This window comes from Podarcis pityusensis (genome assembly GCF_964106645.2).
Source record: "Podarcis pityusensis genome assembly, chromosome: 17".
In the NCBI taxonomy this organism is placed as follows: domain Eukaryota; kingdom Metazoa; phylum Chordata; class Lepidosauria; order Squamata; family Lacertidae; genus Podarcis; species Podarcis pityusensis.
In genome coordinates this window covers 2563630-2581315 of record NC_138042.1, presented here as the reverse complement: position 1 = coordinate 2581315, position 17686 = coordinate 2563630, and the positions used below count along the sequence as shown (strand labels likewise).

Here is a 17686-nt window from a genome sequence, read left to right as displayed (position 1 = left end):
ACATGGTGTTAACTTTGCAGAAGCATGAAGAGCAGTGCTGCAACATGCAGAACAATCACAACTGGCCATGTATACAGGGGCACATGGCTGCAGGCGCAGAGCTCAGTCTCAGGAGCAGAATACAACCAGAAGGGGTGAAGGCATTCTCCTTCACAGCACAATGAACATTTGTAGAGAACCTGAAGCTGAATCATTTGCAGATGAATTGTCTCTGGGTCAAATTTCATACACGGCATTGAAGGAGCTGCTCCTGCTATCCATTGTGCAATGTGCTTGCAGCAGTGCAGAGCATGGTGAATACGGCTGTGTGCTGCTGTGCATAGCATGTAATACAATGTGGAAGCATGAACTAAAATGCAAGTGATGTTTTAATGTGGCCCTGCACAGCAGGCATGCAGTTTGTGGGAACTGTATTTAAGGAGACTTGCAGAGTGGCTGTAAGTCACAATAATGCAATCACACGGAATGTGTCGATGTGCTGCCTAGCAAGACAGCATGCAAATATGTGCACGTGGTATGCTCTGGGTAATACTGTGTGTCTGCATGGAAGCCAACATGAAGCTCGATGTGCAGGTCTGATTGTATACAGTGCAATGCCTGTGATGCATTGTAGCAGATTAAACATGAGCTGCAGTATAATACTGCAGTGTGATCTAGTGCAGAATGATAGCATATGTTTTGGCAAAATAAAGTGACTCTGGCTAATGCCACAACATGCAGTGAGGTGCAATAAGGCAACCATTGTGTGGCATATGCCCCAAAATTGCTGTGAATGGTCTTTATTGCTCTGTGGTATAGCAGCGCAACTGTGCACAATGCAGTGTGGATATGGCATCACAAGAACACTGCGACAACACATGGTACAGCACCTCTCTGCTCAATAAGCTACTCTGGCAAAGCAAAGCAGAGTGCAGCCACTATGCAGCTAGCAGCAAAACCAATACAGTGGTACCTCGAGTTACAAACGCCTCAGGTTACAAACTCCACTAACCTGGAAGAGTAACCTCGAGTTGAGAACTTTGCCCCAGGATGAGAATGGAAATCATGTGCCGGCGGCACAACAGCAGCAAGAGGCCCCATTAGCAAAAGCAAGCCTCTAGTTAAGAACAGTTTCAGGTTAAGAACAGACCTCTGGAACGAATTAAGTTCATAACTAGAGGTACCACTGTATGTACAGTTAGGCACATGATATGTGGTACAGCAGAAATACCATATACAGTACAGCGTATATGTACAGTGTATAAATGCAGCTCAGAGCATCAACCCAACGGCATCTCAATTTGACCCAAAGCAGTGCAAATGATAGTGCACTGATTGTTATTGGCTTCTTTCTTCAGAGACTACTACCAAGGAAACATATGGGGGGCCCTCCAGACATCCTTTTTATTGCACATCATGATTATTTGCGCTCTTGATGTTTTTGGGGCAGTTACATGTGATCCCACTTTCAATACTGTTTGCACCTGCAGAAGTTTTGGAATGGTCAGACGGCTTCATTTCCAGTCAGCGCATGCCCGGTAACTTCCAGCTGAAACCCCTTAATTTTTATACCCCAAATGTTCTGGTTTATTTTTGTCCTCCATTTGTTGTGCTGATAGCTCCTCTGGCTAGCAATAATGGGATAGCATTGGGGAGACATCACACAACAAACTAAAGCAGAATCAATTAACCACTACATGTATGATTATTGTGTCAAGAACATATTGCAGAAAGTTCACCAACAATTAAACACCAGTCCGGAGGCGCCGTGTTTGTAAAAGAGAAAGATGCTTACTAGGGACACCAGAGACGAGGCGCAGAGGTCTCAGGACACGGAAGGCTCTCAGAGCTTTGACATCAAACCCACCCGGCTTCCCACTCATGTGATGAGCCTCTCCAGGCTTGTGGGAAACTTGTTCCAGGATGACACTGAAGAGACTGTGGGGGGGAGAAAGGACCATGATGAGACAGGCAGGGGACCTTTCTTCCCATGAAGAGCCCACCCAAACACAGATAAAAGAATGACAAACTAGCTTCTAGCCCCATAGACCCATTTATGGCCTTCACTCTCTAGGGCTAACAGTGTGAAGCAGGCCCTGGTGGGTATTATTGTTATCATCATCATTATTATATCCACTCCATGGTCCCAGAGCGAGTTACAACAATTAAAACACAATGTTGAGGTGCCAGCCATTGATAGACCAATCCTATATTTTAATCCTTTTTAAAACTACCTTAAGGAGGGGGTGGTCAGATCTAATTCTAGAGATCGGTGTTCTTCATTGGATGAGGACTCAGAGTATTGATCCTCAGGCTATAAGGACTATCCCCTTTTCAAGATCATTCCCCTTAACCTAATCCCAAAGGGAACTAAGGATTTGGGGATTGTCTGGGGAGATGCTTGAGCCTCCCCCCCCCCACAAAACACCAGAGCTGGGCTCTAAAATGTGGGGTATAATAAAGGCAATTAAGCATAATTCCTTTTGCTCTCCTCTGAGCAACAATAGCTGGCCTCCACATATCTGATAAATTACACTTGAATCCTCAGGGCATCGTATACAAGGTTATTCCACTTTATCCTCAAAATAGTGAGAAAGTGGCCTGGGCTTACCCAGTGAGCTTTACCACTAAGCAGAGAAGAAATCTGAATTCAGCTCTCCCTGGTCCATGCCTAACACTGTCGACTGCTGTACACTGCTGCTCAACAGATGGCTCATGATCCATGCCAGCATCTGACACACCATGGCAATAGGTCCTGGGGCACACATTTAATATAATGACGTGCAGCCATTTTGGGTGGTAAAATGTCCTTGATGGCCCTGATGATGGTGGAGGGGGTTTTACTTGGGACTTCTGCAAAGAAGGCTTGCCTGAGGGTTATAGCTCCAGGAGAAATACCCCCCCCGCCCGCCAGTGGATGGCTTGGTATGTAGCACATATTGCAGTCTGAATTGCATGGGCCATGTGTAGGGAACCTTCGGTCCTCCAAACGTTGCCGAACTAAAACTCCAGTCAGCCCTAGCAAGTATGACCAATATGTAGTTCAGCAATATCAGAAGGGCCACATAGACCCCACACCAGTCATAGGTTAATTTGTAAGCAAATGAACAAGTGGGATGGCATAGCCTTTTAACAGACTTGCCATGTCTCTGGAGCTGACCTCAAGTTTCAGGATCTTTATCAGATGGAGAGAAACCTCCAGGCACAGCAGGATCTCAGGCTGGCAGGGGGTGTAGGAAACTGCCTTGAAGTAGGTCTGCCCAGTGCGAGACGGGCTCTTTAGGTTATTGAGCAAAGGTTTTTCCCCCAATCACCTGATCCTTTCAACCAGAGGTGCTGGTTCTGTACCTGGATGTTTCCATGTGCAAAGTGTGGTCCCTCCCACTGAATTAAGAGGTCTGGCTATTGTCCTCTTTTATTTGTGTTATTGATTTTTATAAGTATATATACCACCCAATACTTTTTGATTCCAGGGTAATTAGCAATCACACAAAAACACCATTAAAACTACAATAAAACAACATAAGACAATTTAAATGTACTGTATCTAAGAGTCACAGTGAATTTGGATAAAGTGTTATCTACATGATCTCTGTTGGGTCATATAGGCAAGATAATTGCCCATTTTGTTTATTTTATTTAAAATGAAATAAAATTAATTTATATTAAAAAGACATGATGAATAATTGAAAAATGTTTTCAACTGGCACCTAAAAGGTAGCAAAGAAGGTGCCAGTCAGAACTCTCTGGAGAGGATGTTCCCCAAACTGAGGACCACAACCAAGCATGTCCATGTTCACCAGCTGCTTCACCTCTGGCAGCAGAGGCATCTGGGGAAGCACATTTCAGGTGGCTTCCATAAATGGGCAGCTTGGTGTGCTGCAGGGATTCTTTTGCTTGAGAGCTTTTACAATTAATTCCATGTCCTTCCCCTGCCTCATGTCCATCAGACTCTCCTTTCAGGCACCAGGGTGCCAGGTGTCAACCCTTGTCCCGACCAGGGACCATAGTAGGCCTCATTCCTCTCTTAGCAGGCCCCACAGCCCCACACTTTGAACTCCCAGGTACCACCCCTTAGGTCACAGGTAGGGATGGGTGAATGTCTATTTCAGTTTCTCATTTTCTAGGCTTAAGCACAGCTCTTCACATTTCAACATCAGTTTGCTTTATTTTTTAAAAGGCCTCATGAAAATTCATCAGCATTTTAGTGCTGCTCTGCTCGTTCCCTTCTGCTTTATTTGATGTTGTGTCTGCATGGCCTATTTACAATAAGAGTCCTATTCATATGTTCAAGGCATAAGCATTTAGCAATGGGCACTGGCTCTGGCTAGCTGACCATTTCAAGTCCCTTCAAACACAAGACTTGGGCCTCTCTCCCTTCCTACTAACATTGCCAGGTACAGACCCCCAATAGGGCTTCCTGTACTTTTAACTGTTTGGTTGAAAGAATTATGACAGCTTTGTCCATCACAGTGGTAAGAAAGGACACATCCTTTGGCACACATTTTACAGAAACAAGGGCTTTTCTCAGGACCTGGATCTAATTCCTCAACTTCGTTAATAATCGCTTGCTATACAGACTTATTTGCATTAAGATGCTGCAGAAGAGCTGCGCTACTGCAGTTTCCCCAAATCTCCCCTCTCTCTGTTGCCAGGCAGTCCATTTGGAGAGATATACTTGGGACTTTTGGCAGCCTGCAGAAGTGATTTGCACTCACTCATCATGCCATGGAAAAAACTCACCCCACCACAACGATGACAAAATCGAGAAGGTTCCAGCCATTGCGGATGTAGGCGCTGGGATGCATGACCAGTCCATAGGCAAGGATCTTGAGGAAAGTCTCCACCGTGAATATGATGAGAAAAACATACTCCACTTGCTCCTGTGAAGGAAGAAGGCCAGTAGGCCCAAATTATACTTCCAAGCTTCTCCTGCTTGTGTCCTGAGAAGCAATTTATCACTTTACAGTAGTACCTCAGGTTACATATGCTTCAGGTTACAGACTCCACTAACCCAGAAATAGTACCTCGGGTTAAGAACTTTGCTTCAGGATGAGAACAGAAATCGTGCTCCGGCGGCGCGGCAGCAGCAGCAGGAGGCCCCATTAGCTAAAGTGGTGCTTCAGGTTAAGAACAGTTTCAGGTTAAGAACGGACCTCCGGAACGAATTAAGTACTTAACCTGAGGTACCACTGTATTGGGATTTGAAACCAGTCACATGTTCCAAAGTCAGGACAATCCCAAAGAGCTCCACTTGAAAGCTCCAGTTCTGGAAAGTTACACTAGAGAAAGAGACTGGAAATTCCCATCAAGGGAAATGGGCAAAAAATTCTCTGGATTAGCATTATCTCAGTCCAACACCAGCACAAGCAGCTTACAGAGTGGGCAAGGAAATAGGAGGGAGAGAAAAGAGTTGGGAGTATCACACATATGCAAGGCTACAGGAATAAGTGTGGCCACTTGCACACACACTCCCCAGAAAAGAGGAGCATGCATTTGTCACTCACGGCATGCAAAATTCAATATCAATAAACACAAAAACACAGAGAAGAAAAGATATGTGGAGCTATAGCACATAACCCAGAAATCCCGATCAATAGGCCATCCCTATCACATCTTTACTGAGACCCACTAGTAAGAGAACCAGAAACACAGTGCAGTTAGCACTACTTTCTGCTTCTTTCCTTTTATACCAATAAATGTTATCCTCTCCTTCAATGAGAACAGAATCTCTGGACTCTGTCCTGCCATTGTAAACAACAAAGCCCTCCCACAGTGGTACAGTATATGTACTGTGTGAACTGTAAAAAAATTAATTCTTTAAAAAATGGCTGGCAGAGAAATGAGATCAAGTTCTGTCTTTGACTTCACTGGTGTCAAGCATTTCTGGATTTACCCTAGAGGGGAGAAACAGAGATCAGAAACTGGCCCCCATCCAGTTTCAGTCATGGATTATTCTGGATTTACTCCAGGGAAGCTGAGATCAAACTCCAGCCCTGACCCCAGCTGCAATCAGCAGATGACTTCAAATTCATAGGGGAGCTTCTGTGGCCTCACTGCAAGACCCTCGGTCACCAGAGTGAACTAGGAAGCTATGGGGATGAGGGGGCAGGGGGCAGCCTGTTGCCTCAGCTGCCCCCAGTCAGGTGGTGGATTAATGGTTATTAAGAGATAATAGTTTTAATTAGCATTAACGTGTTGCCTCAGACAGAAATCAAGATGTAAAAGTGGAATCATTAAGGAAGAAGGAGGCCACGGCAAAGGAGTTTACTGGACTACAAGGTGAAGAAAAATAAGGAGCAGCTGCGTGATCCAGGATTTGGGGTATCCCTAGCCGGAAGGTGGCATGTGGTGGGTCTGCAAGGTCTGCAAGGAAGCAGACCTTGGAGACAATATTCCTGGCTTCACATGATGTTGTCTTCCTGTGTCAGCCCTTGGGCCTACCCATCTAGTTCAGTACCTGTACTATCTGACAACAGTTTTCTGAGGCCTCCAGCTGTCCAAAATCCTTTTCACTGCATCCTTCAGCATGCAGAATATGTGCTCTGCCATTGCACTATGCTCTCCCCCACTCCCCACCCTTCCCTCCAAGGCTTTGGGAAAGGCACTCACCAAGTTGTGGTTGGAGACATTCGAGTCGTCCTCAGGGAAAGGGATATAGACTCCTAAGGCCACACAGTTGGCGAAGATGGTCATAAGAATGAGGATATCAAAGGGTCTGGGAACATTCAGTTAAGGCAACAAACAGGAATTTCTTCTCCCTCCTTCCCCCAAGGAAAAAAAGAGGGCCTCCCCACCCCCACCCCGAGTCAGATGTCTCCCAATTTGTAAGAATAGGATGCTTCCATTCAACAATGCTGATGGCAGCACGGCGGATGGGATTGTTCAGCCTGAGACAGAAGAGGGCTCGTGGTGAACGGTGCACCACGTTGGTCCCCTGGGTTTTATGCTTGTTGTGCTGGAGACGCTTCTTCTGGGCATTGCTGCCTGTAGAGCCCAGTGTATCTGAGCCCCCACCAGCAAGTGTCCATGCCAGGGCCTGGCCTGTTGCCTCCACAAAAGCCTCGGCCGCCGAGCGTGGGATCTCGGGGGTGCCAGCTGCTGCAAGGTGGAAACAGGGCAAGGGGGAGTTAAGGATGGATCTAAAGGCTAACTGCCCTGTTTCTTAGAAAAGGCACAAAAAAGAAATAAGGTTCTGAAAAACACAAAAAGGTTGGTTAATATAGAAATATGACAGAGCACGTTCCACTGTGGGAGACTTTTCCAAGACTAAGGCCTCTGTGAGCTCAGGCTGAAATAAAACTTCAGATGTTTGCCTGGCACCTATGGTTTGGCCTCAGGACTTCACACTCATTCATTTCCATTATCAGTCCCAGTTATACATCAAAAAATTCTGATTGCAACACCAAAGCCATACACTTCTCTGTTTTTTTCAGCTGCTGTTCCAATCTTAAACAGTGTCCAAGCCTCCTACCCTTTACTTCAACCCCTTTGCTAACCTAGGACCAAATGTTTAACTATTGAGAACCACTATAATGCAAAAGTTTGCCTGATGCCCCCCATAGCTGGACTCCAGATCATTCGTCTTCTACCAGCCCCTACTTACCACTGTCTTATTCCTCTCAGTATCTTTTGAACACACCCCTAAAAGCTGCAATCCCAAATGCACTAAGTAAACTCCTTTCAGTAACACTTACTTCTGAGTAAACATGCCTAGGATTGCACTGTAAGACTCCTACCCACCTCCCAACAGCTTGTCCCTACCTTGTTAACTAAACACATCTACATCTACTCACGTCCTCCGTTGCACTCGGACATCTTGCTGACTGGTTGTAGGGGGTGAGAGGGCAGATGAGGAAATCTCCAGAAGATGCTAGCACTTTAGACCAACTACCTCTTCCCCTTGCAAGGTGGGGCTTCCCATTCTTTTGGCCTTTCTCCCTGGGCGGGGAGGAAGGACCAAATTAACTCTACGTGCTCTCATGGGAGGGCAGAAGCAGGAGCCTTCCAAGCCCTGTAGATGCGCTCCTTGCTTTCCACAGCAGTGCTCCCGCTGAAAAGGATTTGAGCCCCTGCTCGTGTCTGCTTCTCTCTCACACTCTCTCTCTTTCTGTCGCTCTCCCTGCTTCGTTCCCTAGCTCTCGGTTGAGGATTAAGGCAGATTGCCTACTTTAAAGGGCAGCGCAGGAGGCAGGGAGGAGGGAGCTCACACAGCTGGTTAGGTCACTGACTGTTGAGAGCTGGGGACATCCCAGCCACACAAGCCAGCCTAGGCCTGGAAAGGGGTAGTATGAAAGATGTGACTGAAATGGGAAGAGCCTTGTCATAATCCAACACACCCTACCTGAGTGTTGTGTAAAAGCAGCATAAGGGAGCTCTTGTAAATGATGGATCTCTCCATGACCAAAACCAGACCGACACCAAGTCTTTTATGATGGCAAGTTTCCTTTCTTTCTTCAGACAGTCTGGCTTCATACCTCCACCCTCAGTCACCCTGGCACAGATTACGCACAAAGAGCCCATTTGCATGTCTTTTTGGGGTGCAGGATGGGATGGGATACTGAGATGGTTGTTCCCAATGTAGGGCCTTGCTCACTTACCTCAGGGCATTCTGGGGTGAACGGACCCAGCTTTTGTACTCCTGTGCACACTACCGCACAAACACTTTTACCTTTAAAACACATTCAAAACACAACCTTTCCCTTAAAAGAATCCTGGGCACTGCAGTTTACCCCTCAAAGAGTTACAATTCCCAGCAGCCCTTAACAAACTAAAGTGCCCAGAATTTTTTGAGGAGAAAATCCGCTTCTAATGTGCTTTAAAGGTATGGAGGTACAATGTCTTATGAAAAGGACAGCAACTGGCATAATTAATTGGTGAGTCAATAAAAATCTTAAAATTTACTATTGTTATTTCATAATATAGGGTTGCTTTTTAAAAACAATATTAGCCTGATGCCAACAAATGTGGAAAAAGAAGATAAGGTAGTCAAACAAATGTAAAACATTGGCACAGACTATACATGTATGAGATACAATTACTCTAGATCGAGTGCACTCTCAACACTGGTTTGGGAAGCAGTGTTTTGTCTTATCTTTCACATTGTTTCATTTGAAATATTGCATTTTGATGTGTTTTCCCCAAAACCAGCTTCAGAAAAAGAATGACCTTAAGCCCATAATGTGTATACAACTTTTGTTTTCCTGCCTTCTGGCACAGGACAGGAAATGTAAAGCATTGCTTTCTGGTTGGTATGTCAAAATTCATGAATGGCTCACACGTGCCAACTCTAAACAGAGGTGGACTGTACCACTATATTTCATTGTTTGATTATATATATATATATGCATATACAGTGGACAACTTGGGTTGCGAATGTGATCCATGCGGGAGGCACATTCGCAACCCGCAGCGTTCACAACCGCAGCGCATGCACGGGTCATGATTCAGCACTTCTGCACATGCGCAAAGCAGGATTTAGTGCTTCTGCTCATGCGCCGAAACCCGGAAGTAACCCGTTCCGGTACTTCCTGGTTCAGCGCGGTGCACAACCCAAAAACGTGCAACCTGAAGCGTCTGCGACCCGAGGTATGACTGTATAATATATGGAAAGAATGAAACTGAAAGATAGAAAAGTGAAAGGAAAAGAAAGGGGAAGAAAGGACAACTAAATATAAGAATTAAAAAGGATGAGAGATTATTTACAGTTAATATTTGAGCAGGTGCAGCTTTTGTTAGCTATGCATGGCAATTTGCACTTGATAAAATGTCTCCTTTCATATAATGATTGTTGATGATCCCCAGCAGGCTAGGGACAAGGGTGAAAGCTGTTTCCTAGTTCTGCTGGATCTCTCAGCGGCCTTTGATACCACCAACCATGACATCCTTCTGGACCGTCTAGAGGGGCTGGGAGCTGGGGGCACTGTCATACAGTGGTTCCACTCCTTCCTCCTGGGCCATGTCCAGAAAGTGGTGTTGAGGGTTGTGTGTTCAGACCCCTGGGCTCTCACTTGTGGGGTGCCTCAGGGTTCTGTCCATGCTTTTTAATATCTACGTGCAGCCGCTGGGAGAGATCATCAGGGGGTTTGGCCCTCATCCATCAGTATGTGGATGAGACACAGCTCTACCTCTCTTTTAAATCAGAACCAGTCTAGGCGGTGAAGGACCTGTGTGAGTATATGGAGGCAGTTGGAGGATGGATGGCAGCTAACAGATTGAGGTTGAATCCTGACAAGATAGAAGTACTGTTTTTGGGGGACAGGGGGCGCACAGGTGTGGGCGACTCCCTGGTCCTGAATGGGGTAACTGTGCCCCTGAAGAACCAGGTGCGCAGCCTGGGAGTAATTTTGGACTCACAGCTGTCCATTGAGATGCAGGTCAATTATGTGTCCAGGGCAGCTGTCTACCAGCTTCATCTGGTACACTGGCTGAGACCCTACCTGCCCACAGACTGTCTTGCCAGAGTAGTACATCTCTCGCTTGGACTACTGCAATGTGCTCTACGTGGGGCTACCTTTGAAGGTGACCCAGAAACTACGACTAATCCAGAATGCGGCAGCTAGACTGGTGATTGGGAGTGGCCGCCAAGACCACATAACACTGGTCTTGAAAGACCTACGTTGGCTCCCAGTATGTTTCTGAGCAGAATTCAAAGTGTTGCTGCTGACCTTTAAAGCTCTAAACCATGGGTAGGCAAACTAAGGCCCGGGGGCTGGATCTGGCCTAATCGCCTTCTAAATCTGGTCCGCAGATGGTCCAGGAATCAGCATGTTTTTACATGAGTAGAATGTGCCCTTTTATTTAAAATGCATCTCTGGGTAATTTGTGGGGCCTGCCTGGTGTTTTTACATGAGTAGAATGTATCATTTTATTTAAAATGCATCTCTGGGTTATTTGTGGGGCATAAGAATTTGTTCATTTTTTTCTTCTTCAAAATATAGTCTGCCCCCTCACAAGGTCTGAGGGACAGTGGACTGGCCCCCTGCTGAAAAAGTTTGCTGACGCCTGCCCTAGCCTTGGCCCAGTATACACTGAGGTCCAGCTCCGAGGGTCTTCTGGTGGTTCCCTCACTGCGTGAAGTGAGGTTACAGGGAACCAGGCAGAGGGCAGAAGGCCCACCCTGTGGAACGCCCTCCCATCAGATGTCAAGGAAATGAGCAACTATCTGACTTTTAGAAGATATCTGAAGGCAGCCCTGTTTAGCGAAGTTTTTAATGTTTGATGTTTTATTGTATTTTTAATATTTTGTTGGAAGCCAGCCAGAGTGGCTGGGGAAACCCAGCCAGATGGGCAGGGCATAAATAATTATAATTATAATAATAATTATTATTATGTACTGAAGTTCTCACCCTGGGCCAGCAGGGGGATACTGTTGATAGTTATGCAAATAAGGGATCGAAAGTGACGTTCAGTGATTGGATAGTTTTAGAAAATTGTTACAGTTACGTTGTACTGGAGCTCTATATAAGCAGGCTGACTGAACCCTTCAGTTCATTTCTGTTCTGGCCTGTGAATAAACAACAAGTTTGAAGAATCGCTGTGTCGTCTGATATGTTCACCTACAACTTAACTATTATTATTATTATTATTATTATTATTATTATTATCATTATTATATAAAAGTACAGGAGCCTTTGTATCTTGCCATCCTAGAGTAAGAATCGGATAAACAGACCTAGAATAATAGAAATGCATTGTAGCATGAATGAATTTTGTTTTGTATTCTTTGTTTTATAGAATACATATAATAATGTTATGTTACTAAGCAAATTTAATAAAACAGTAAAAAAAAAATAGAAATGCAGAGTTGGAAAAGACCCCAATGGTCATCTAGTCCAACCCTTTGCAATTCAGGAATCTCAACTGAAGCATCCATGACAGAAGGCCATCCAGTCTCCTGAAGTAGTCCGTTCCACTGCTGAACAGCTCTTACTGTCAGAAACTTCTTCCTGATGTTTAGTCAGAATCTCCTTTCTTGTAACTTGAAGCCAGTGGTTCCAGTCCTCCCCTTCAGAGGAGGAGAAAACAAGCTTCTTCCCTCTTCCATGTGACAGCCCTTACGATATTGGAAGATAGCTATCATATCTCCTCTCAGTCTCTTCTTTTCCAGACTAAACATACCCAGCTCCTTCAACCATTCCTCATAAGGCTTGTTTTCCAGAACCACATTTTACCAGCTACTCCAGAATATCATGGGGGTCTTTGTCAAAAGCCTTACTGAAACCAAGAAACACTATATCCACAGCATTCCCCTGATCCACCAGACTTGTAACTACAGTGGTACCTCGGGTTACATATGCTTCAGGTTACATACGCTTCAGGTTACAGACTCCGCTAACCCAGAAATATTACCTTGGGTTAAGAACTTTGCTTCAGGATGAGAACAGAAAGCGCACGGCAGCAGCAGGAGGCCCCATTAGCTAAAGTGGTGCTTCAGGTTCAGAACAGTTTCAGGTTAAGAATGGACCTCCGGAACGAATTAAGTACGTAACCAGAGGTACCACTGTACAAGCATATACTGCAGCAAAATTAATAATGGGATCCATATTACAGATGGGTGATAAAGGAGGGACGTTAGGTCTGAAAAGGTTTAAGATTACTGATTAAGGTTGCAATCCTAACCATGGCTACTCCCAGGCAAGTGGGGTGAGGATTGTAGCCTTGGAGGACTCATTTTCTGATAACCTTTTGGAAGAGGGCTAAAAGGTTATCCTGTACATTCCCTCCTCCTCAAGTTACAGAGCTGCGAGCTTTGGTTTAACTGGTTTTACCTCTTTGCAAAGGTGCCTCAGCATGAAGTAAGCTAGACTGCAAGCTGGGAACCCTGACAGAGGAGGGCCCCAACCTTGCCCTGGCACACGGGGCATTTCTCCTGCTTAAGCCCTACTGAATGGAAGGTCTGTGATGTGGCTGAATTCATTTAGAAGGAGCTTGAGTAAGGGAAGGGTCTGGGTGGATTGGGCCCTTAGGGTTAATTAGTTGTGGGTGGTGGCACCAGCGCCATTTGGATGGTTCTCTTCAGGTGGTCAAATATTGTGACAGACTTTGTGGTTTTTAGAGTGCTCTGTCTTTTTATTTTTTCCTTTCTGCTTTTCACGCTGCTTGTTTTGGTCTGGGTTGATTGCTTGGCAAAATTAGCCTATTTTATTACATTTTTATAAACAGTTCATTGTAATAAGGTGCATTCATCTTTTTAGCGTTAGTTGATGTTTGATTTGTTTTGTGTTTTTTTTGTTTTCATCCTTGAAAAATTCTGGTGCTACAACCCATAAAAAGGCAGGTGCTGAAGAGGCCTACTGCGGAAAGATGTGTTTCAGTTGCTAGGAAACAGTTGCCTCCAATTATCCACCTTCAACTCCCTCCTCTCCCCGCCCAGCAGCAGGAGTGTCTAAGGAGGTACAAAGACTACAATGCCCAGCATGCTCTCTGTTCTTGCTGGATTGGAGACCACATGGTGTAGCTGAACCATAGTTATTATATAGGCACACTCATAGGTGTCAAGTTTTGGGTTCACTTTGGAAGCTTTTTTATCTCTTCCCCTTTACACCCCATCACAATGAAACATTATTTATTATTATTTATTACTGAATTTATATACTGCCCTATACTCACAGGTCTTGGGACGGTTCACAGAACAAGAGCAACATAAAAACTGCAATATACTGTATAGAATCAAAACAAAAACAACCACCCAACCACTCTCCCACACACAAAGAGCCCCATTCTAAAACGACATAGGATGTCAATCAGATCAACCAAAGGCCTGGTTAAAAAGGAATGTTTTTGCCTGGTGCCTAAAGGTGTATAATGAAGGTGCCAGGCAAACTTCACCGGGGAGAGCATTCCACAGATGGGGAGCCACTGCAGAGAAGGCCGTTTTAGTATATTTGTGCAAACTGCAAGGTGAGGAGTTTGTCCTGTTTCTAAAGCAGGAATCATTCAATGTCATTTATTTCAATTACCGGTATTTATTATCTACTATTACATTTATCTCCCACCTTTCCTCCAAGGACCTCAGGGTGGTGTGTACACAGTTATGCCATGCCAATGGTTATTATACCCCTCCGCAATTTTATCCTCACAACAACCCTGTGAGGGAGGTTAGGCTGAAAAGCAGTGAATGGTTGAGTTTGCGTTGGGACTCTTAGAGAGAAAATTATTTTATTCATTTATAGCCCACCTTTCTTCCAATGCACTCTTCCCAAAACCTACTTACCTTCAGCAAACCTACTTACCTTCAGCAAAATGGTGGTCTTAAGACCATACCTAGAATAATAGGCGGGGTATAAATAATAAATTGTTATTGTTATTATTATTCTTATTAGGGGAGATTTTGCTCTGGAAAGCCAATCCAGTCCAGCACTGCCTCCAGCCTGCAGTGGATTACATTGCTGGGCCATTTTGTAAGACACTCCAAAGCACAGAAGAACCTAAGAATACAGGGACAATGAATTAACACTGGCATTTATTGAGCAATTTATGTAACTTCAAATTCAAAATTATAAAGACTTGTGTTAGAAAGAGTAGGAACCCTCCTCTCTTTAGCTGCTATCTGTTGTGTGATGGGGACACTCACTGCTGCCTAACCAAGGAAAAAATAATCACCTTAAATTAATCCCCATTAAAAATAACCTTCTTGTTTTGCATTTCTGCCTGGGCCTATGGGCCCCCCCCAACCCGCCCTTTCTCAGAAGCCCCTCCTCCTGCTCGTCCCCTTGCTCTCCCGGGGCGGAGAAGAGCCTCCTGGACCACAAATCCCAGCATGCTGCGCGCGGGGAGACCCGGCACTACATTTCCCGCCTTCCCCTCGGGCGGGCCCCGTGACCCAGGGCGCCTGGCCCAGCTGAGAGCAGAGGGAGCGGTGAGTGCTGCCGCCGCCGCCGCCGCCGCCCGACTGCTGGCTTCGTCCCTCCCGGCTGCCCCGGGGTCCCGCTGCTGCTCCTGCCGCCGCCCCCACCTGGGCAGCCCCGCGGCCAGGACCCCCCCCCGCGCGCGCCCCCGGCCAGGCCGAAGGAGGGCTGCTGATCCGAGCGGGAGGCAGCGGCGCTCCCGAAGGCCGGCTGCCGGAGACCGAGGGGCGGGAGGGGCTCGGGTTCCCCCTAATGGGCGCCGGGTTGGCCACTGTGAGAAGGGGGCGCTGCGGGCCCCCCCCCCTTTGGCCCGATCCAGCGAGACTCTTCTCGGGTTCAAGGGGAGGAAAGGGGCACGTGCCAAAATTCATCCTCTCAAACCACTTGGCTTTCAATGGCTTTTGTCGCGCGTCGGCGGGGGGGGGGGGCGTGTGTTGAGGATATGGACATATTGCCGGGGTGCAACCAGAGAGCAATGATAAGGAGCGGAGCGGAGCAGCTGTTGGCTCTCCTGCTTCTTCCCGAGGCCTCTTGCTGATCTTTGTCTTTCTTGTGCTCTGGGAGGAAGCTGAGCTTCAGTAGTTTGCCCCTCAGCTGACAGAGGAGAAGCAGGGTGGGGGGCAGTGCCCTGGAGGGAACGTGGAAGCTGCCGTGGTGACAAGCTCTCCTGCAGCATCAGCACTGCTAGGTTTACTATGTTGCTGCCTAATGGCAGCCCCACACACCTTCTGTGTGTCTTACAGCATGGCTACAGTTGTGAAGTTAAAGTTTACTCTGTGTTGTCCCATGTGTTCCAAAAACAGGTAATCCCTTCAGTTGCTGTGCCTCAAACCAAGTCCTGTATATTGCAGAACCCCAGAAGAGCCCGGCTGGTTCAGGGCAATGGCCCGTCTGATCCGGCATCCTCTTCTCAAAGTGGGAAGCCTGCACAACCAGAGTGCAGCACGCAACTGGCATTTAGAGGCACATTGTCTCCAGCAGTGGTGGCAGAATAACAGCAATTGTGGCTGGTGGCCATTGATAGGCTTCTCCTCCTCCAAAAGGGGAAAAGCAGAATGAGGGCATCTGTACTGTAATCCAGCATTACAAGTTGTTCACAGGCATTGCCCACTCTGGCCTGTACATCCTCCTGATGCCTTCAGGCACCCATTGTAGTGACCTCCACATGTGGGACTCCCAGCTCCAGCCAGTATGGCCAGTGGTCAGGGACGATGGGAGTTGTAACTCAACAATACGTGGTGTTACCCCTGCTTCAGAAAACCAGAGCCACTGGAATAGGGGGATCCTGCCACAAACCACAGCCTTGGTTGCTAGTATTCTGATGTGGTATTTGTGTTATTCACATCACCTTAGAATTTGACTCCCTCCATCCACCCCACACTCAGCTGGTGATAGCCTGTCTTCATCCTCCTCTCTTCAGCTCCCTTCATGGAACTGGAGCCCCTCCCAGCCTGGCCTTAATTACCTTTACAGTTCACACTTGGAGTATTGGTCAGACTTGATAAAGAGGGTGATGGCATCTACGTTGGTCTAGAAATAAAAATATGACTAGAAGGAGGCAAGAGAGAGGCTTTTGAAATCATGACTGGTGTAGCAAGAAAGGTGTTTCTTCTCCCAGGTTCGTCTTCTCTCAGAACACTAGAACTTGAGAGAGGCATATGAGACATGATAGCAAAAAGGAACTTTCTGCTTCAGAGGCAGGACACCTTTGAATAGCAGGTACTAGTGAGGAACAATGAGGAGTGCCTGTTGCTTTGCTCTTTTCCTTTCTAAAATTTAGTAGAAATGCATAAAATGACTACATACAAATGCAATAAAACAGACAATACAGTACAAAGCAACACATAATGTAACAATAGCAGTTCCAAAGCAGCTCAAAAAACAAGCCACAATGTGTTGATTAAAACCTGAGGAAATAAAATAGGTTTTTAACTACCTGCGTATATTATATGAAGCTGGTGCCAGGCAAATGTTATTCTAGGTAAAGGTAAAGGGACCCCTGACCATTAGGTCCAGTCATGACCAACTCTGGTGTTGCGGCGCTCATCTTGCTTTATTGGCTGAGGGAGCCGGCGTACAGCTTCCGGGTCATGTGGCCAGCAGGATTAAGCTGCTTCTGGCGAACCAGAGCAGCACACGGAAACGCCGTTTACCTTCCCGCCAGAGTGGTAGCTATTTATCTACTTGCACTTTGGCATGCTTTCAAACGGCTAGGTGGGCAGGAGCTGGGACCGAGCAATGGGAGCTCACCCTGTCACGGGGATTCGAATTGCCGACCTTCTGATCAGCAAGTCCTAGGCTCTGTAGTTTAACCCACAGTGCCACCCGTGTCCCTACCATGTTATTTTACATGGTCTTAAAACACTGGCAGGCCATATAGGTTCTCTACAACAGTTTTGTGAGGCTGGTGGGAGAGCTTTACTTTCTTTTTCCTTTACGTATAAAAAAAAGGATACCAGGTTTCAGCAAAGGTATTTTCCTTTATAACCCCATTTGCAAATCTTCTAAGCCCAGTTAGTTGTCCTGAACTAGCTGTATCCCAAATCATTGGACCACATCTCAAGGGGTAGCTGTTGCCTTCCTGGTTGGCTGGTGAGTTTCCCAGAAAAATTTGTCTGTCACCCTTGGGGGAAAATTGCACTCTGTGGCCCCTGGGCTAGGAATGTCCTTTGTACTCTTCATATGGAAAGCTGCGCTTTGTTCTGGTCTTCACCTCTATTATAGACTTGGTTGCCTGTGGCAAGAATTGCCTCCAGGCAATAGAACAATGAAATCTTTTAAAGCAGAAAATCTTTCAATTGTGCCTACCCCCTTTCACACTATTGTAAACCACTTAGAGGCTATTGTAGTTAAGCAGC

At 46.2% G+C, this 17686-nt stretch overlaps 2 protein-coding genes across 5 annotated transcripts in view; one reads left to right on the top strand and one right to left on the bottom strand.

The window, feature by feature from the left end:
• The window catches only part of LOC308466527 (voltage-dependent L-type calcium channel subunit alpha-1D-like), a 78257-nt gene extending 69601 nt beyond the window's left edge, over window positions 1-8656 (bottom strand). Inside the window, exons 1-5 of the mRNA XM_080987364.1 lie at window positions 7776-8656; window positions 6783-7080; window positions 6592-6697; window positions 4723-4862; window positions 1775-1917 (exon numbers count right to left, since the gene is read on the bottom strand). Of these exons, the coding sequence (XP_080843490.1) occupies window positions 1775-1917; window positions 4723-4862; window positions 6592-6697; window positions 6783-7080; window positions 7776-7797 (709 nt within the window). The 5' untranslated portion in view covers window positions 7798-8656. The remainder of the gene's footprint in view (window positions 1-1774; window positions 1918-4722; window positions 4863-6591; window positions 6698-6782; window positions 7081-7775) is intronic.
• Window positions 1-17686, top strand: part of CCDC22 (CCC complex scaffolding subunit CCDC22) — a 178266-nt gene that overhangs the window by 126833 nt on the left and 33747 nt on the right. Inside the window, exon 1 of one of the 4 annotated variants that reach the window (XM_080987313.1) lies at window positions 14705-14839. The exons of 1 other annotated variant lie outside the window; for it this stretch is intronic. The gene's annotated coding sequence lies outside the window, so the exon portion shown is untranslated. Of the gene's footprint in view, window positions 1-14704; window positions 14840-15129; window positions 15173-15769; window positions 16548-17686 lie in introns of those variants that run through there. 2 more of the 4 variants (XM_080987315.1, XM_080987314.1) reach the window with 2 other exon arrangements.